The sequence below is a fragment of the Anser anser genome (genome assembly GCF_964211835.1).
Source record: "Anser anser genome assembly, chromosome: 2".
NCBI lineage: Eukaryota > Metazoa > Chordata > Aves > Anseriformes > Anatidae > Anser > Anser anser.
Window position 1 is genome coordinate 68,035,245 of NC_139721.1, and position 21,208 is coordinate 68,056,452.

Consider the following 21,208-nt stretch of genomic DNA (forward strand, 5'->3'; position numbering starts at 1 on the left):
CGTCCCCGTGAAAGCGTGTGCGATGGAGGCCATCAGGAGGAGAGGAGCAGGTGCTTCCATAACCAGCAGGCCCCCACCGCCTGCTGTGGGGCGTCAAAGCCACGGGCAGTGGAAAGCTCAGCCTGGAAGAAAAGCTGGCCTTTCTGGCTTTTTTTTTTTTTTTTTAAAGCAATTTTCACAGTTGTATATCACCTGGAGTACTTTCAGCTGGTGTTTGCAGCATCTGGCTGCATGAGGTGTACTGGTAGTGGGTTTAATTTTTTAATTTTTATTTATTTTTTTACTTTTTTGGCACTTGGGGGGGAAACTTGCAAGCACTTTAGTCAGAAAGCTTGGCACACGGTTGCAGGATGGTGCCTATCCAGCGCTGGTGGCGCTCTGAGGGTGTAACTGCTGAAGGGAAGTTGCTGAAGGTGGAGAATTTAATTCTGCCCCTGTTGCTGACAGTTTAGTTTTTGTGATTTTTAATTTTTTGTGATTTTTAATTTTTGTGATTTTTAATTTTGTGATCTTTAATTTTTGTGATTTTTATTTTTTGTGATTTTGAACTTTTATTTTGATTTTTTTTAGTTTTGTAATCTTATTTTGGTAATTTTGTGTTTGAACATTTTTATTTTTGTAGTTAATTTTTTATTTCAGCAATTTTATTTTTGTAATTTTTTTGGCAATTTTTTTATTTTGGTAATCTTATTTTTGATTATTTTCAATTTTTATTTTTTGTATTTGTTTTTTTCCTGTCCTTTTTTAATTTTTATTTTAATTTTTGTAATTTTTATTTTATTTTTATTTGTAATTCTTATTTTTGTAATTTTGATTTCATTTTTATTTTTGTAATTTTTTATTTTTTTTTAATTTTATCTCTTCTTTAATAGTTTTGCAATTTCATTTCTCCCTCCTTGCCCCTTCCGGAGGGGCGGGGCCACCCCCTCCCTCCACACAAGCCCCGCCCCCTCCCCAAGCCCCGCCCCCCTCCCATCGCCCCGCGCGGGGGCGGAGCCTTCCCGCCCCCCCCCCCGGTGCTGCGGGACAAGATGGCGGCGGGCGGCGCGGGCGCGGGGCGGGCGGCGGTGCGGCAGGAGGAGCTGCGGCGGCTGATGCGGGAGAAGCAGCGGCAGAACGCGGACAAGAAGCGCATCGAGTCGCCCTTCGCCAGATATCCTCCGCCGCTGCCCCGGGCCGGGGGGGTGGGGGGTGTCTTGGCCGCGGCGGGGCGGGCGGGGGGCCGGGGGGGTGTCTTGCAGCGCCCGGCTGCCTTCCCTTAACGGCCGCCGCCACGTACAACAGCCTGGGGCACCTCAGCTGCGCCCTCTGCAACGCGCCCGTGAAGGGCGAGCTGCTGTGGCAGACACACGTCCTGGGCAGGCAGCACCGCGAGGTGAGACGGGGCTGCGGCGGGGTTCGGCCCGCAGGCACCCGGGGAAGGGCCGGGGGGGTGTGGGGGGGTTCCTGCTTCATTGCCTGCCTCCGAGCGCCTCGCTGGGGCAGCGCGCGGCCGTGTGTCTGCACACCTACCTGTGTGGGTCTTACAGCACCTCCTGTTCCAGTGCCCCAGCGTGAGTCCCTCCTTCCTACCTCTTCCTACATTGTTTACTGCTCTGCTGCCACTAATCGTGGTCTTTCTCAGTCACACAGCCTGCCTTGTGTAAGTGCCAGTTCCTCTGCCCCCACATCACATTGTTTTTAAGAGGCTGACAGAAACATTGATCTCGGTTTCAGACATTTCTTCTCAGAAAGAGCAGTCAGGCACTGGGACGGGTTGCCCGGGGAGGTGGTGGAGTCACCGTCCCTGGGGGTGTTCAAGGAAAGGTTGGACGTGGTGGAAAGCTTAGGGACATGGTTTAGTGGGTGACATTGGTGGTAGGGGGATGGTTGGACCAGGTGATCTTGGAGGTCTCTTCCAACCTGAATGATTCTATGATCTGTGACACCTGTTTCAGTGACATTGCTATGGAAGGATATCAATTGATTTTAATAGGATGTTCTAAAACTGCTGTATTTTAAGCTGCACAATCCAAAAGTTCCTGACGGGAAAGCCTCTTAAAATGTGTACTACTTTACAGAGAGTTGCGGAATTAAAAGGCACAAAGCAGACAGCAACCGGTCCAGCTGCTAGCACGTCATCTCAGCCTGTCAAGAGAAAAACTGTTGACACAGAAAATACAGAGTTAAAGAGAGCAAAAGGTAAATAGAGAGTATACTTTCCAAGCACGTGACAAAATCTAGCTATTTTACATCTTGTATCCTTTTGGTTTTCTTTTGCTGTACTGTGGAAGTGAGTTAACAAGATCGTTGAGTTAATCTGTCAGCCTATTGCTGCTGGAAAGGGAAGAAGTCTGTCTTGCTCTTTGTGAGTTCACTGATCAGCAGAAAACTCTTCTTTTGGTAGTTTACCTTTTCTCTAGCTTACTGGGTTAAAATACTCTTTGTTTTCTGTGGTTCATATACAAGGAGTGTTTTTACTTCGCTTTGTTATATTAAGTACTGTGAGGCACACTATTGCATTGGTCTTAAGTGAGTGTGAGAACCTAAGTAGACACTATGAACTTAAGGTAACATCTTGTGTGGGTTGGGTTTGGACTCTGTAGCACTCATGGTACCTGATGATAGATATTATGGGACATTCAGTTTGGAGCTCTGAAGAAATAATGATGATAGTCCATAACTTTCTGAACTTGCCGCAGTAGTTTGACTATGAGAGATACTTCTTTTAAAAGCATGGGTTGTAAGAAGTGACTTTTGGCTGTTATACAGGTGCAGAAGACAAGCCACATACATCTACATCTGGGTAAGTAGATCTTCTATGCATCTTTTTGGTTGTAACTATACCAGCTGGTACATTCTCACCCTGTTCTTCCTCATCTCTCCTACCCAAGGGTAAAGGTTCAGAGAATCAGCAGATTCCTGCTTCTGCTCGGTTTCTAATGTGGGTGTACATTCCTGAATGGAGCAGCATCATGCTCTGTGCAAATGAGAAAATCGTGGCATTAACTCCAGTCTGTGACAAAACAGGAATTCCTTTACTGTCACTGTCTGACTTACACTATTTAATGTGTGTTGTTATTGCACTGTCTATTGGAATGAAAATAACTATATTGTGGCAAGCACTCCAGTATTTAATGATGCCATACTGCAGAAGAGATGATAGTCCGAAATGATGACAAATTTTGTAGTATACGTTTAAATGATACTTAGCCACAGAAACTACTAACAAATGTCATCAACGCTTCTTTATTAAGACTTTTTTCACTTAAAATTCATGTAAACACTTATCTTGTAGCTGAACCCTTGCAAAGATACAAGTGTATTTGACTTCAGGGGATTGAGTTACACATCTTATTGCCACTTAAGATTTCTGATGGTGTTTAGACGTCTATGTGGGGTTGTTAGGTGTCACATGAGGCCTGCAGCGTCCTGTACATTTTTTCTTGGGGTAAACTATTATTTTGCATAGATATTAGGTGGTGTTATCTTGATGCTAAAGACACCTTGTAAGAATTTTGTATGTGTGCGTAGAATTGCCATTTGAGAGGTTCGTTCATTATTAAACTGATCAGTATGATTATTTTAAAAATATAACCTAGCAAAATGTTTGTCTCGGAGACCTGCAGCAATCCTAAACAAATCTGGGTTTTCTCATTGCTGAGCCTGCACAGCGCTTCTAAGCTGCAGTAGGTACCCAAAGCGAGTGGTTGTATTAGACTTGAAGGGTGTCAAGATTTAAGTGACATCTTACAGATGCAAATTGCTTTGAATGTGAAAGTAGAATTACCTTAGCTGCCATTCCTCCAAGCTCACTTTGTTGTAGGATACTTTTATTAGTTTTTATTAGAATACTCAATAAACTGAACTGAAATGTGTTTTCAGCTTTAGCCTCAGCATTCCCGGGGAACTTCAGAAGAAAGCAGCATTTATGTGTTGCCTTCAAACAGTGGTTATATTGGTAGCTGAGCATTTTCGCATATTGTACAAGATCTGTGAGCGATACAATCTTGTAGATTGAACAGACTGCGGATGCTGGAGTCAAACTGATTTTTGTGATATTTGAAACATTTGCATTGTGTACTCTTCACTAGGCTACCAGCAGATTTTTTTGATGAAACAGAGCAAAACAGTGCAAGCAAACAGATTTCAAAGGGTCCCGGTCCCAGTTTATTGTCAGGAAATTATGATGATGATGATGACGATGACGACGACGATGATGATGAAGAGGAACAAGATCAATCGAACAAATCTTCCGTTACACACAAAACTGAAATTCCACCTCCAACTCCAGAAGCAATACCTAATTCTCTACCTACAGGTAACGATGAATGAAGTGGTAAGTGATTCTGTAAGAAGCAGCTGTGTTAGGGTAGAATAGCACAGTTCAGTTGGAAGGAACATGCTTTTGTATAATGTGGAGCCCAGAACTGCACACAGTACTCCAGGTGAGACCACACCAACGCGAAGTATAGCAGAAGAATCACCTCCCTTGACTGTCTGACTGTGCTGTGTTTAATGGCACTCCGCTGGGCTGCCAGGGCACGCTGCTGGCTCATGCTGAGCCTGCTGTCTGCCAGCACCCCCAGATGTTTTTCTGCTGAGTTGCTCTCCAGCCACTCTGCTCCCCGTTTGTGCCCGTGTCTGGCAGTGCTCTGTCCAAGGTGCAGCGCCAGGCATTTACCTTTGTTGAACTTAATGTCGTTGATGATTGCTATTGATGCCGTTGATGATGGAAGGGTTCTTGTTTATTTTTCTAATTATTGCTGTTAGCTGCCTATGGTGTATTACTGGAAGGAGATTCTTTGCTAGTTTGTTACCGTGCAGTGTTTCCTCACCATGTTTACCACTTTTACGTTGTAATTGTTTGAGGCTATCAAGTGGAATAATGTCTGGCTTTTCTTCCCTTGATTCAATAAGGTATTAATTTAAATTCCTGTCTAGTCAAAATTTTATATAGAAGGTTGAATAGTTGTTCTTTTTTCTCACAGGCTTCTGTCCTTTCTTTCAGACTTCTTTGACAGCAAAACTACAGCTGCTCCTGTAGTTTCCCATTCAGGATCCATACAGAAAGCAGAGATACAGGAGAAGATAATAGAGAGGTAAACAATCAAATCAAATATTGAAAAATTTTGGAATTTTACATAGACATTACCCTTCCAGGAGATATAGATTGTGATCGCTTAAAAATCCGTCATATTGTTGACTCGTATTTGGGATAGTTTGCATATATGTCAGCATCAAGTGTTGTTTTACACCCTAGGCACAGGGGAGCAGTGTCATGAGGGGCCTGTTAGACATCTCTATTTGCAAGTTTTAACACGTGGTACTTTTGAAGTTTAGTGTCAACCGCTGCTTTTAACTGTTTAAAAAAAAACAACAAACATTTACTTGTTCTGTGGCAGTGGTTCAGCTCACCTAGGCACTTTTTTGACATTAGTTTAGACTATCGAAAGTAGAGACTTCTCTTAAAATGTCTGGATGCTTAGCACATTGGAACAAATAGTTTAGGAAGCCTGAGCTACAGCTCCTGTCCTGGCAGTGAGGTTTAAACTTCCGAGTTTTTTTAAGGCCACAGTGAAGAAACAAGTTTTGATGGTTGTAGGTAAAATTTGTGTCATAAAAAAGCTTCCTTCATTTCTAGGTCCTTTTATAAAAATTAGGGATTTTATTCTTGACTGTTTTTTAACCACAGTAAAAGAGGTTCTAAAGTGTTAACTTGGAGTAATCATAATCAAACATTCCAGGAAAGAAAACACTGCTGAGGCTTTGCCAGAAGGGTTCTTTGATGATCCTGAGGTGGATGCAAAAGTAAGTGACCTATCTTTTTATGCTGCTAGATTTATTTCTGTCAGTTGTAATTATTTTCTGAATAGTGGGGATATTTTTCCAGGTAATTAGTTGTGCCAGAATATAAGAAAATGACTAAGCTATTTCATTCTGGGTTAATTAGAAGACATGAAAAGAGGGGTGGGGGTCAGGAAGAGCTTGTTATATCATCTCTCAGAAGGTATTTTTGATAGCAGTTCCTTCATGGCTTATAAAGAAAAAGAAATGTTATTTGTTGATTTAAAATGCTAGATTGAGATTTGGACAATTCATCTGTTACTCCTTTGAGTCACCCAAGAAAAAGCATTTCACCTCATTTTTACATCCAGTTAGGCTTCTGAATTGAGGATATAAGAATGGTTCTCTAATTTCTGAGAGATCCTGTTGAAAAGCATAAGAGTTACTATGCAATGTTATTATACAGCCTGTTAGAATGAAAACAGCTAGATTATGGCATGCGTTGTAAACTCAAGTACTGGCTACTACAACGGTGAATGTGGTCTTCAGCCCTCTCATATTTTACTGCTATGTTTTTTTTTCATGCTCAGAAAAAATACGTGGACATTCTCCAAAAAATCTTGGAATTTGGTCAGATTCATTCATACTCGTTATTCATTCAAACTTACTATTATTTCATAATAATACTGCTGACTCAAAGCTTTCTTTATGTTCCTTGAGTATATTTTTCTATTGTTCACATTGTGTTAGGCTGCTGGAGTATTTAAATTGGGGTTTGATTTGGAGACCTTCCAAGTAATGCTCCTTTATGTCCATTTAATCCCATCGTCACAGTTGCAAGCCTAGGTGTCTTTTTGCTCTGGCAAGATTCTCTTGGCACCACAAATGCACACAAGTCTGTGGTGGCATATGTAAATACTTCTGAATAATGACATTTTGAGTGTTCAAATATGTATCTGAAAAAGATGTGGGTTTTTTTATTTTATTTTTTTTAATTTTTGCATGTGACTGTTGTGTTACATTTGTCAATATGTAGTTTCAGCATGACTTGGGAAGCTTGTACAGAGTGGAGATGTCTAGCTGGCAAAGGAGAACATGCTTATATTTGTGAGGACATTGGTTAGTGACCTTTGGTCTGGTCATCTTCTCAGATTATAAAATTTACAAGTGGATATATGGCTCAGTAAGCTCTCTCTTGAATTGCCTACAGATGCACTTCTTTTTAATCAGCCCTTTCTAAATTCAGCTAATGTGAAGAGGAAGGAAAATGTGGCATCACTTACAGTGGGATGACTACAGGGATTCTGTGTTGGAGTTGTGCACAAAATAATTATTCTCAGAATTAACAGTGGTGTTTCTGGAGAGGGGGTTTTGGGCTTCTTTACATCAGGAATTTATGAAGCATATGAAATCTGTGTTAGACAAATATTTCAAGGAAAAATAGTATCTTTAGTGTTTAAATTTATTGTAAGAAATACAAATAATTATGAATTACAAAAGACAACCACAATGCATAGTAACACAGTACATACACACATGATAAAAATAATCACAAAACAGAAAATGAAGTGATGACTTTCGATACGTAGTTTGCTGGGAAGCTTCTAACGTATTCTATAAACTTAATTCATGCTACTGGATTTTATATAATAATTCAGGAACAAAACATACCAGACCATTGTCTTTACTGGGATGATGACTGACATGTTACCAAAAGAGAGGAATGAATAAAAGAAAAACAAAGCTAACGCAAAAGGATGTCACGAATTGTTCTGTACAAACGGCTTAGTTCTCTTAGCTATGTGATTTCCACCCAGTCCAGAACCAGGCATAATCCGTCATCTAGCATCTGTGTCACAGCTTCCAGTCTTGAGCTGTTCTGGTTACACAGGTAGATTATCTGATTTATTTGCTTAAGTTAAAAGCACAGTCTGGTTTTGATTACTTTATTTGTAGATCTTAAACCCATTCTTACACCTACTTTTTCAGTCCTCTTGTTTTAGTAATTAATGCTGTCTACCACGGAAGAAAAAGCTTTGCAGATTGTTTGAAAAGTGGAACGTAGCTGTGCTATTTCTCCTGCTAGCCAACAAAATCAATTTATACTTGAAATATAATCAGGCTACCACTAGTTAAACCAGTGACTGAATAACACCATATTTTATGTCATGCTAAAAACAAATACTTTATTCCTTTTTAGTTTGTGTCCTAGCTCTTATATACGACTGAACAGACAGCTCACAGAGAAATTTAAAAGTTACTACTTGACATAGTGAAATCAGATTAATGAGCTCAGTCACTTTTGTTAGTCCAGGCATCTCACACCATCCATTCTTAGTCAATTGTTCTTTAATACTGTAGTCAAACTTCTTGTTTAAAACCGGGAATAGAGTCAGATATTTTTCCTCCAAAACACTTGTGCTGCTGTACTATCCTAGTTACTTCAATTCAGGTAATGTATATATTTTGACCAGGTTTCCTGAGAACATGGCAAAATTATGCTGTTTTTTTCCAGTTGTTTCCAGTTGTTGGCTCACTAGGCATTAATCATTAACGAGCCTGTGTTTTCATGTTCTTTAGGTGCGAAAAGTTGATGCTCCAAAGGATCAGATGGACAAAGAATGGGATGAATTTCAAAAGGCAATACGACAGGTCAACACGGTAAGTAATGGAATCTATTTTTATTGATTCTAAATACTATACACAAGAAGGAGAACAACAGTTTCGTGCAGCTCTGTGAAATGACTGACATGCAGTTGTCAGCAGTTTGTCTGCAATGCAGTGTGTGGTTAAATGCACTTTATAAATGAGCAAACGGTTCTTTACATTTTCCACTCAAGGAAAATTAAGTTGAAGATACTCTTGATGAGGAGCCAGTCATCAATATATATAGTTGGATTTATTACATTGCATTTAAATAAGATAGCATAAACCTCAGATCAGTGTTGTGTATTCAAAGAGGACATGATTATGGGCTCTTCTTTAGATGAGATATATTCGTATTTTAACCTTGAAGGGAAGAAGAAGAAAAAAAAAACCCAAAAAACAAAAACCAAACCCAAACAAACAAAACACTACCACCCATTTGTCTCCTTGAAAAAGGATCTATAAAGTGTAAGTAACTTTGATTTTATGATTTGTTTAAATGTACTGGAAAGGAACCCCAGAAACTGGGAAAGGGATGTAAGATTCTGTGTGTGTGAGATGTAAGTTGACCACGATTTTTCTGTACTTCTTTTTTTTTTTTTTTTTTTTTTTTTTTTTTTTTTTTTTTTTTTTACCATTTAGCATTGCATGGGAAGTCTTCAGAGAACAAGTTTTCATCTGTCCTTTGTTACCACCTAAAACTGTCTTTACAGATACGTGGTGTTCCCACTGTTTCCTTTGGGTATTTGCCAATTTTTTAAAATTTTAATTGTAAATGAATTTGTCAACTGTCATATGTCAACTCTTAAGAAAAGTGGTGCAAAAAAATCGTCATTGCTCATTTTAAAGCGCTCAGCACTATAAACAGAGGAAATATTCATACAAAAGCAGTAGTGGGTACATTTTGCTAGCATTAGCCATTCATATAATTCTTCAGCTTAGAAGGAATCTTCTCAGTTATGCGTGGACCATTGATTGCATAGCATCTCCCAGACATTCAGATTTGAGAAAGTATATGCTGAAAAAAATAACAGGTTAGAAATACTTTGGGATCCGGTGGGAATATTTAACCAATACTTTCAATAATTACACAATATTTGTGTAATTAAGTCCCAAGTATTGGGATATAGCTCCAATTTCAGCTTCAGACTTTGGATGCACGTGACTTGTTTATGCTCAGTTTCAAATAGTAGTGTATTGAAAAAAAAAAATCAAAAGGTTAACCCCAAATCAGCCAGACTACTTTTAGCTTTTAGTTTTAAGAATAAACATTTTAATATATAATTAAACCAGATCAGTCTTTCCGTATATGCCTCCAGAGTCTTTTGTGAAGGTGTATATGTATAGCAGATTGACAGTTACGAGGCACTTGACTTGGGGTAGAGGGGAAGAAAGGAAGACACAGGCGCCAAAAAGGAACGACAGGGGAATTCAGGATGAAGGTGAATTCTCTTAGAGCTTTTCTTGTTTAGATTTCAGAAGCAATAGTGGCAGAAGAGGATGAGGAAGGACGACTAGATCGGGAGATTGGAGAAATTGATGAGCAGATGTAAGTAGATCAATTTTTCCTCAGACTTTCTGTTCTCCAGCTGTAATGGATCACTATTTAACTAGAATGGTAAAACATTTTTAATTTTCTGTGATACTACATTTTGTTAGTCACCTAAGTATTTGAAGGAGAAAGAAAGACTCCCTCAAATCTCAGACTGATACCTGATAAAAACATGAATTTTGGAGCAAAGGTATGAAATTATTTGCAAAGAGAGATTGAACTACAATCACTGAAAATACAGCAAGCCAGGCAAGGGCAAAATAAAGCAATAGAATGTAAATCCTTCGTCTAAATTGCCTCACTCCACCTGTCAAATGTCTTAATTTGCATCTCTCTTTGAAATCTGATGGATGTAGAATTAATGTGAACCTATTTAGCTGTTTTTTTAAAGATCTTATATTCTGCAGTGTAAACAATTAAAATTTTCCATAATGAGATCTGTGTTTTGACCATACGTTTGCTGTGTAAAAAAAGCATTGTTCTGTGACTAGTTCCCCTTTTTCTAATAAAAGTTAACTTAAAGGTTTTTTTGAATGATACACTTCATTACCTAAATGTTTGCTGTTGAAATGGTAAGTGTAGCATTATTTTAAATTCTAAGTAATCTAAAGTACAGCTCAGTGGAACAGATTGGTACCATCACAAGCCTGAATAAGTAACTCACAATTAACTATGCCACTGTTAGAGACTGAAAAGAAAAAGTTGAATCCTGATTTTAATGAACCTTTCAGCAAAAAGAAGGTACAAAAAATAACAGCAACACTTCAGTCATCTGGACAGACTTCTGGACAGTCGGCATAATAACAACAGTGTTGGGTTCAAATTGAGTTTTGGTAGTAAAGGAATGTGTTTTAACAACGCTGCTATAATTCTGAAGAGGGCTTGAGCTAAACCTGGCTGTCCTTGAGTTTTTACTAGTGGCTTAGGTTGCTACAGCACATAGAACCAAATTCAGAAACTGGGAGAGAGTTTCATGTTTGCTAGCGCAATTATTTTGCCTGAGAGAAAAATTCCAAATTTTTAAACACTGTTTCTGTAGCTTTGTGTTTTGAATGCATTTAAGTTCAGACTCTTTCAAACTAAATTCAAATTCAGAATCAAATCAATTCCAGTGACAGTCATATTTTCCTTAGCCTTCAAATATTCACTTATGGCTGCCCTGCAAGTTATCCTATTGCAGATATGTAATGGGAAACAAGATTCAGGCAATTATCTTTACTTTTTGACTCTTGCTAGCAAATAGGATTGGGAAAAGCAAAGATGAAGAAGTATCAGCCTGACTTAACTACATGTGTTCAACAAAATATCCTGTTAAAATGGCTAGAATTATTGTTACAAAACATATTTTGTGGCTAGAACTTAAGTAAATAGAAAACTGAAACTCGGGGATTTCATTTACTTTAAAAGTTCTAGTGTAGCGCTCAGTAAGCAGGTACATGATCTGAATACTTGTGCTACTTTTTTGTCTTTAGTTCAGAGATACCGCCACTAAGGTGTCAAACTGATTGCCAATGATCACCTTTCTAGTATATGCGTATTTGCTACACCCTAGGTGGAGCGAAGGCTGGCGCCTCTGTGTGGGGTAGATCTTCTGTGTTATTCTGAAATCAGTTTGGGGGGGTATTGCAGTTGTTCCATGTTTGGATTAGTGCTCACTGCTAGAGAACTGACTGCACTTCTCCTCTCCTCTGGTCTGTTTCTGTTTGATTAATACAGAGAAGGTGCAATCACATTTTCAGTTGGTGGGAAGCTGCTGAGCTTTTTATATCCAAAGTTGGAAAAATACAGTCCGGCACTGTAGAAAATGCATTTAGTTTGAAAAGGCCACAAATACTAATAGGTGGTTTGCTTCTCAACAGTGAATGTTATCGCCGTGTTGAGCTTTTGCGTAACCGCCAGGATATGATGAAAGAGAAATTTAAAGAAGCCATGATATTAAGAGCAACACAAGAGAAAGAAGATGAGGCTATTGGTAGCGAAGATGAAGAAGAATTGCAGGATTTGCTGTCTCAAGACTGGCGGGTGAAAGGGGCTTTGTTGTAGCGTTTTTGTAACGTGGCTGATACTCTCTTTATCATGATGTTACTTCCATTATTAGAAGTGAAATGTTTTCGTTAAATATTTATTTAAAGAGGATCGTGAGAGGGTAAAGAGCCAAGTGTGTTTAAAAAACACACCTTTGTAGGTCTACAATGGTGTATTACTTGCTGTAAAAATTGTATATTGCAAATGTTTTACAATTTTGAATGTACTTTTATTAAAAATACTGATTTCCTACCAGAGGTATTTTAATGGGATTAATTAGTTAACCGAAGAATCTCTAAGCTTTTGGTAACATTAGTTATATCTAGTAATTTGGAGACTTGGGTTATTGTGTATAGAAGTAAAGGACTAGCAAGTGTTAGTTTACAGAGTTTTCCTACATTGGATGGGTAGCAAAAAGAAAATCTTATGCCTTTATGTTATCTTAAAAGTTTATCAGCTCTTTCCTCCACTCCCCCGCTCCCCCAATAAAACATGTAGTTTTTTCAGGAACTGTTAGAGTGTTTCTGTGTCTGGAAGTGCCAAACTCAGAAATGTTGAGCTACATCTTCTCCACAGTTTATATGATGAGCCATAGGCAGTACTGAAGATTTTTCTTTATAGTATCAGTTGTTTTGCTTATTGTAATGTGGCCATAACGTAACATATGTCACATTTTGTAAGCCAGAGGGATGAAAACACAATGGCTAAATATTTCCGTAACCAACTGAAAAAACAAAATGCCAGAGAGGAATGTACTGCACTGGAAACTGGTAACGTATTACCATTTATTTAGCTCTAAATCCTGGATTTTTTTCTAAGATAGTAAAGGAGAGCATCTAAAATGGATTTCTGTTCTGATAAACACAGATGGAAGTGAAAAACAAGAACCTAAGGACTTGACAAAGCTGGGACATGGAAAAGAGAAGTATTTTGAGCTTTGGTAAGTGCCCCTTGTTTTTTTTGAGAAGTATTTTGAGCTTTGGTAAGTGCCCCTTGTTTTTTTTGTTGCTTTTTTTCTTTTTTAAAATGAAGCATATTTTTGACTTTCAAAAACCTTAAAATTTGTTAGGCTACCTGAGGACTTTGGAAAAAACAAGGGAAAATGTGTGATTTAATTTTAGGGTTTAATTAGGGTGACAGCACTAGCACAGGTTGCCCAGAGAGGCTTTGGAGACTCCCTCCTTGGAGTCAGCTCCTTCAGAAGCTGACTGGACAACCTGTTCTAGGTGGCCCTGCTTGAGCAGGGGGTTGGACGAAATGGCCTCCAGGGGTCCCTTCCAACCTCAGCCGTTCTGCGATTCTGTAATTTTTGTCAAAAAGTAAAGTTGTGAAGGAATAGCTTAACTTACGGTTTTTAAACATTCTAATTTTAAAACAAGTTAATGAGGTTTTAAAGGCAGAAAACAGCCTTGTTCTGATGAGATCTTTCTATATATTTGCCTCAAATATGTTTATTAACGAAGTAATAAAGAGAAAAACTAAAGCTAGATGTTTGGTTTACCTGTTTTGGAAGAAGCTCTTGATATGCCAGGGGCCTTTTCCATGTTGTGAGATGCTTTTTTTTTTTTTTTTTAACTGCTTCTGCTTTTCAACTCAGTGGAATTCAAAAGACTGTTTTAATTCTCTGATCTACAGAACTTGTAGAAAACTGCAGAATTGGAATTAAGGGAGGAGACAGTTGCAAGTACCACTCTCTTCTGGGAGCAGCTAATCACAGGCTGGTACTGGCACTTGTTGGTAGTTAACTAGCCTCTGCCAATGCAGACAATCAAATGGTAACCTGAATGTTCACTTCTCTCCCACCATGAAGCTGCTGCTGTCATGACTTGACCCTTTTTCCATAGCTACTTCTGTATTTGGTACAGCAGAGCCCAAAAGTGATTGTACAAAAACAAAAGACAGGAACAAACTAAGCTAAAACAATATTGTCACTTGCTGATGTGACTAATTGTTCCAGTAAAACGTATAATTCTAATATTTGCTTCAGAAGCATAAATACTGGGTAAAAAGAACATTAATGTTAACTTCAGCCAGTCCCCGTGCCAATCAACTCAATTTGAGGTGAGACAAGTTTTCATTATTACAAGCTACTGTAATTAAATTCGCTGCATTTTATCATCTCAGAAACACTGAGTTAAAAGCTCTTAAGAGGAAAGGTCAGATTACTCAAATATTTTCAAAACCTACAAATACTTTCTTTTTTGACTTTATAATCAAGAACTTCTGCAATAGGAAATCAGACATTCAACCAGTAGGCATCACATTGTAGCTGTCATTAAAAACCATGATGTGAGTACACAGTGCTTCAGAAATACCCTTTCATTAGGTAAGATGAGTACGACACTTCTTTCGTTTCAGCTATTGTCTTGAGACGTGCTTGTCTGTAGTGACAGCACACTCCGTTGATGCAGAAACATTACAATTTAGTCAACACTGCTGTGTCCTTTCCTGGAACAAAGGGGTAAATGCGCTTCAATGGCAAGAAAAGCAACATGTACTTGTATCCCTACTAAGCGTCATTCAGGCCACGTTTTCTGGTGTGAAGCAGTTTCTGCCTTCAGTTCATCTTCTGTTCATCACTTGACTTAGAACTATCCTGGCCTTTTCACTGGGAAAAGAAATGCAAGTGGTTCCCTTGTGTAGACATCTAAACCAGATTCTTTCCTCCCAAAACTACAGCTGAGGCACTCATGTCTTGGGCAATTGATGGGTAGTTACAGCACTTCTGGATATAAAAGATCTGTGTTCAGATCTCTTCTCTATGCTGTCCTTTGAACTTAGAGTTCCTGTGGTCTAGTAGAGCAGCCTAACAATTGTCATCTTCCTTGCAGAAGTTGTGGCACTATAAAATGATTGAACTAGTGAGCATGCAGCTTTCTTGTCTGATAATCACAGTGCTCACCTGAGAAGGGGAAGGTCTTGTTCCAAGTATGTAATTAGTGCTGAAATATATTCAGCTGAGATTGGGACTGTGGAAGAAACTGAATTTGGATCTCTCCCATCCTAGAGAAGCACTCTTTTTTTCATGCTGTTGAGTATTTAAAAATGGAAAACAAAAAACAAAAAAAACAAACAACAACAACAACAAAAAAAAAACGAACAAACAAAAAAAAACAGGGAAGCCTCTATTTTCTGCCTGGTTCAGGTGGGGTGGTTCAGTGCAGGCTTTATCACTGCCTGATGTGTCTCCACAGAAACTCCTCACCCATGCAGCCCAGCAAGACCTGGGCTACATTTGTGGCAGCCTTGATGGTTATACTGCTAACTTCCTAGGAGCCATGACTGCCACATCTATGCACCTCGGGGCCCACAGATACCTCCTGGCTATATCTGAGAACAGAAAGCACTCTGCCTGTTAGCAGTGGACTGGGTTATGTGGCTGAGTACCTATGACTTGTTTTCTTCTGGATGACTATTCCAGCCAGCATTCTTACTTTCCTTTTTTTTTCCACTAGAGAAGCACAAGACAACTTCCTGAATTTGTTTGAGGTGTTTGCCATAACTCTGGTAATGATTTGATGATGTGACAGCTGCAGAGCTTGCTTCATCTTTCAATTGGTAACTCTCAGTTGTGTGGAAGTGACCCTTTTGTATCAGGTGCATGCTTCCTTTTATCTGCCTTTGGGTATAAATGGTTTAGTTTTCTATCTTGAATAACGTTTCTATTTTTTTTTTTCCTCCAAATGTACCTTCTTGTGTTTTGCTTGCACATTTCATATTAAAGCTATTTAGGAACTTTTTCTTGCCATTTAGAAATCTTTTCCAACTAAAATGCATTAAAATGAGTCCTCAGCCTAGATTTTATCACATTTCTGCCTGTCTTGTTTTTTGCAAAAGCTCTCAAAAGATTTCCTTTTTTTCTTCCTGTGTCCACGTCTTCATTTTACCTCTGTTTTTCCCATACACAAATGTACCTCAGAACTAGTGAGTTTAAATCTCAGTCTGTTCTAGCCAATTCTGCAAGGCGTGTGGGAATTATTTACGTGAAAGATGCTAAACATGACAGAGCTGCTGCTGCCCTAGTTTTACTGGGAGACCAAAGCCCTGACCTACTTAGTGTTGAGATGCAATAAGTTAATTTTTTTTTTCTGTTTAGGAAATAAAAGGTAGAGATGTCCTTCCTGCAAAAGCAGCTTCAGCACTCTTTTTCAAGAGTAAGAACTAAATACATTTTAAGAAGTAGTAACACAAAACTTCAGGGAGAAGGCTGGTAGTACAGCCTATCGTTGAAAGCAACTTAGAGGTTGGAGTAGCTAATTCAACACTGGGACGTGCTTCCTGGGTGCTGGGATACAATGAGGCATTCCTTAATCTTTCTCCGTAGGTTTTATTGTCAAGAGATGTTGCTGCATATGTATGGAAAAAGCTGTTAACTTCTACACATTTCCAGGTCTGTATGCACATCTTGTTCGTATCATAGTTCCAGGCTCGGACTTGTGACCCAGTGCATGGCAGCTCTCTGCGCCCTAGTTTCCAATGAAAGCAAGAGCAATACACTGCACGAGCACCCAGCCAGGGCAGTGAGGGGAACTGGGACCCCAAGCCAAGTACCAAGAGATAAGTTAGGCCTTAGCAGAGAGGGGATGCAGGCTGTAGAATTACACATCATTAAGGATGCTACTCACTTGCACTGCCAAAAAGTCTAATTTCACAGGAGAAGGAAGTAAACGTGAAAGAATTGCCAGTGCCCTAGAAAGGAGGTGGGCAGAAGTGCTCTATGCAGCAGCAGCTCGGAGGCAGCCTGTCTTTCACTTAGGTGTGAAGAGAGAACTTGATCAGCAGCACCAATGGAGGAGCTGAATGGCTCAAGCAGTGTTTCAGGGCAGGATGGGAGAAATCCTTTTTAATTAGGCAAATTGTAATGCTCCTTCCAGCTGCTGGCCTGTTTACTTGACCTATGAAAAGTGCTTTTGAGCAGCCTTGTCACTGAATGCTGCTGGGAATCGGAAAATACGATGGGCCTTAACAACACCATGTGCAGTACCCAAGTTTGTCCTTTTGTTGTTCACTTTCTTCCCCAAATATCTGATCTTAAAATCAGTATGGGAAAATATATGAGAGATAAAAAACAGTGGCTTCCTCTAGCAAGAGTCCGAATTCTGTCTTTTCTATGCTGTGTGAGAAGTACTCCAGGAGCAGCTTTGTTTAAAAAAGCAAACAAACAAACAGAAAGGGTTTGTAGAAATCCTGCTTGCTGTACTAATTACACAGTCTGGATCCATCTAACCATGTGAAGAATCGTCATCCCTGACAACGAAAGTGCTAATGTACTGTCTAATATTGGCAGTATTGCACAGTTGTTACACTCTTTCCCAATGAGCACTGGGACCTTAAGCGTGATGATATGAAACCTTTAATCATTAATGAAAACAAGCAATTTGTCTATGACCTTAGTTTGACAATCCATAAAATAGTGTTTCTCAAATGACAAATTAGCAACTTGGTTACAAAGAACAAAGTTTAAACAACACAACAGTTGTATGCACAAAGCTACCACGTCTCTTTTAAATCAGGAAAAAAATTTATTTATAAAAACGTCTCAATTTACTGTCAAGTCTCTAGCTGAATACAGTGGTTTAGAACACTAACGGCCCATGCTTTTATACAGATTAGCCAAAGCATGAACATCGATGAAAATTAATTCCCCAAAATAACTTTCCTTTATGTTATGACCCACAACAGTGTTAAAACTGGAACAGTAATGAGAGCAACACAAGAGTTAGGAAGCACAGTTGCTTAAAGAGTAAAAGAAGTGTTTTCTTTTGATGTCTCAGAATAATAAGAAAGTTAGAAATGGCAGAAACTCCTCTGTAGATTAGTCCATAGAAAGCATTGTCTCATGGGGCTTTGGAAAAGTCCTGTCTGGTGGCTAATGCACTAGGGCATGATGAGATACATTACAGAGCCCCCAGGCCAGTAACTTCTGAAGACAGCCTAAAATGTAGGAACAAAAACGAGGAAAAGAAAACAAAAAAAAAGGCAAAAAAAAAGAAAAAAAATCTTCTCACTATTAAAAAAATAACATTTGAGTACAACCAGCATAGCACAGCATTTCAATGCAGGCAAGTTTTCTCACACAGGTTGTTTTTTGTTTTTCTTTCCTTAAATTTCAATTATTGAAACAGTTACAATAGTCCAGAACAATTTTACAGCAGGTTTCTAGAGCTGTCAAATAACTGAGGTACCTTGACATTATTTCCAGGTTTTCCTTCATTATATACAAACGAACAAAAAAATAAGAACAAAACAACAACAACAAAAAAAAAAACAAACCAAACCAAAAAAAAAAAAAAAGAGAAGCCACAACTAAAACAACCAAAAACCCCATTTGGATAAGTGCAAACTGTAACAATGGCAACTCTACAAATGGTTACAGTGACAAAACTTAGTGCAAAGGTACTAAGGTGAAGAAAAGCCCACAGAATACAGAAAATGACACAAAATACTGAAATCGTACTTAGCCCTATACAATAATAATAACACACTTTGAGATACCATGTTTTAAAAAGTATTGCATTTGCATTGTGTTTTTAGTTTATATTAAAATGCACTGAATACAGTTCAATTGTTAAAGCTTTGTGTCCAAGGAGTGCAAAGTGAATGGACATGGTGGGCGAATGAGATTCTGGATTTGGAAGTGGTGAGGAAAACAATATTGCAGTGCTGAATTATGCAGCAGAAATTAAAAAAGAAGGTGGATGGACAAACAGAAAATGCAGTTAAAAACTAGTTCCAACAGCTAGCAACCAGCCGTTACATCACCCAGCGCTCTTCAGTTTAGGTGTCTGGTTTTAATTAATCTGGACATAATGAAGTGCTTGCGAAGGGATGTTATCTATCCAGGCAGCAACCTTAGCGTGTCGTTTGACAGGCGCTAGATTTTATTCATAACCAAAACGCGGTCTGAAAGCATTATTAGCGGTGAGTTAAACAGGACTTTATGTTGTACAGAAACCTAGGGGGAACACTGGTTGGTTCATTCTGGCTGAGCGAAGCGTGCGTGCCCCTAAAAGTCCCGGGGGTTTCTGCCGTGGGCTTCGTCAGGAGGCCGTGTTGGGGCAGGATGGGGCCTGGCCTGGGAGCGTGCTTTGGGCCTCGTGAAAGGAATTGTGAGAGGGGGCAACGGGCTCGTTCCTGCTCTTAAGCAGGCACAGAAACGAGTACTACATTGGCAATTTTGCAGGGCAAAATGTCAGAGTGCCAAAAAACAACAAACAAAAAAGGAGCCTGTTCTCCCTCCCTAAAGCGGAGTGGTCAGAATTATGGTTTCCTGCCCCACAGAAAACTGTGGTGCCCTCAAAAGACCGCAGTGGAAGGGCCCGGGCACCTAACGCAGATATATTTTATTTCTCGTTGTCTTCCAGTCCTCTTAATCCAAGAGCTTTCCTCAGCCCGCAGCGGGTACTGCCTGGCCCCTGCTGGCGGGCAGGCCTCGGCCTGGGGCCGGGCCTCGGGGCGGCGCGGGGCTGTTGGAACTAGTTGCTGCCGGGCGCCTGGGTGTTAGCGGTGATGGAAGACGGACCGAGCTGGCAACAGTGAACACTAGCAACTGAACAGAAAATGAGAGATGCCATATTGTTTCCTTGATAGCTAGGATCTACCACAGACTCTTGGTAGAGCTGGCAGAGCTTGCATTGTGTCTCATCCCTTCAATATGGAGCAAACTTCTGGCGGTCAGATTTCTTAACCCCGCTCGTCGAAGGAATTTTGGCAGTGTAAGCGGACAAACTCCCCGTGGCCCCCGCGGCGGCCGCGGCATTTAGTGCCAGGAGTGGGACAGTTTTCATGCCAAGCAGACTGGAGACAGGAACGGCATAGTGGGTGGTTGGCAGAGTTGGTAGGGGAGGGGGGGTACTGACGGTAACGGCGGAGGCGGCCGCCAGCACGGCCATGGAGGTGGGGGTGGAGGTAGGGGTGGCAGACTGAGAGAGGTTCATGTTGAGGTCAACAGGGGTCGTGACGGAAGCGGTCTGGGTGCTGACTTTAGCCATCTCTAAGCTGCAAACGAAGAGAGGAAGAGGAACAAACAGGTTGGGAGGGTCCAGCCAGGGCGGTGGGGCCGGGAGGGAGGGAGGGAGGGGATGGAGGGACGGAGAGGGGAGAGCCAACACGAACGGGCGGGGGTTAGATCGGTGGGCGAGGGGGACGGGCGAGTGGGAGGGAGAGGGGAGGGAAGAGAGAGAAAAAAAGGGAAAATGAGGGTCAAAGGAGGAACATGTTATGTGTTAAAGAAGAGAAATAACAAAAGGGTTTTTCATGACTCGATGGTGAAAACATTACTGAGACTCTAAAGTTCTTTCCAAAAATAAATAAATAAATAAAAGGAGGTTGGGAAGGGGGGGAGGGGGTTTGCTAGTTTATTTTACATATGGAAAAAGAAATCTAAGGAATGCGGGTAATGGCAAAAAGATGGAAAAAACGAAACTTAAAAGAAAACTTAAAAGAACTATGAAGTTTACTCCCCAGCACTGATGTGGTGAATTTTGCTTTTCAAAGTCTACGGTATTTTGGAAAGGGGGGGACGCGGGGGGTTTTGGTAATTTTTTCAATTTGTCAATTTTGTGACAGAAATGGTACCCTTTGTCATTTTGCTAGGATGAGAGGCTGTTAAGCAATGGTTTGCTGTTCCCATCTAAGGCATCAAGTTTTTGTTTTCGTTTCACAAAGTTAGTCTCTCATTTAATTCACTGTGAGGTCAGTGTGCATTTTTCATATAAAACAAACCTGATTAGCCAGTGTGTTCACTTAGATTTGTACTTTCCCCAGACTTTTTTTTTTAATATCACAATAAAATATTTATGCAATCTAATTGTAAGGAAATTAGAACAAAGGAAGACTGGAAAACACCCCGGCTTCCACAGCAGCGGTATCCCTTCCGAGCTTGTAACAGCGATTACAGTTAACATGACCCATCGGCTGACAGACAAGGCATTACATCAGTACAACATAAACATTATCACATGGACCCAGAGAGCACAAGGTAATTCAGAGTGACCCAGCCTCTTAGTCCAAGGAAGTGAAGGGCTCCTTGGAGGAGGTAGGTATCAAACCACATTGATTCTACCGTAAGTCCACCCATCGGCAGGCCAGATGAATTTGGCCCATGCACTTTGGCTTTTCTTTGCATTTTTACACATTAAAATACGCTAATTCCAAGGGCACGTTTTGTTTTGTTGTATTCAGATAGCAATGTTTACCTAGTTAAATCCTTATTTTGAC

General features: G+C 40.0%; 2 protein-coding genes across 11 annotated transcripts in view; one reads left to right on the forward strand and one right to left on the reverse strand.

The window, feature by feature from the left end:
- Positions 1-995: 995 nt before the first annotated feature.
- Positions 996-12,499, forward strand: ZNF830 (zinc finger protein 830). The gene is made up of 10 exons (XM_083826780.1): positions 996-1,153; positions 1,276-1,375; positions 2,061-2,181; positions 2,752-2,785; positions 4,074-4,300; positions 4,991-5,081; positions 5,727-5,790; positions 8,347-8,427; positions 9,885-9,961; positions 11,824-12,499. Exons 1-10 carry the CDS (start codon positions 1,032-1,034, stop codon positions 12,005-12,007), a joined length of 1,101 nt encoding a protein of 366 aa, XP_083682906.1. The 5' UTR covers positions 996-1,031; the 3' UTR covers positions 12,008-12,499.
- Positions 7,211-21,208, reverse strand: part of LOC310895408 (poly(rC)-binding protein 3-like) — a 172,723-nt gene continuing 158,725 nt past the window's right edge. For 5 of the 10 annotated variants that reach the window (XM_083826772.1, XM_083826775.1, XM_083826774.1 and 2 more), the window contains one exon: positions 12,109-19,987. In XM_083826772.1, the coding sequence (XP_083682898.1) occupies positions 19,639-19,987 (349 nt within the window). In that variant the 3' untranslated portion in view covers positions 12,109-19,638. Of the gene's footprint in view, positions 9,431-12,108; positions 19,988-21,208 lie in introns of those variants that run through there. The other 5 variants (XM_083826767.1, XM_083826770.1, XM_083826769.1 and 2 more) reach the window with 2 other exon arrangements.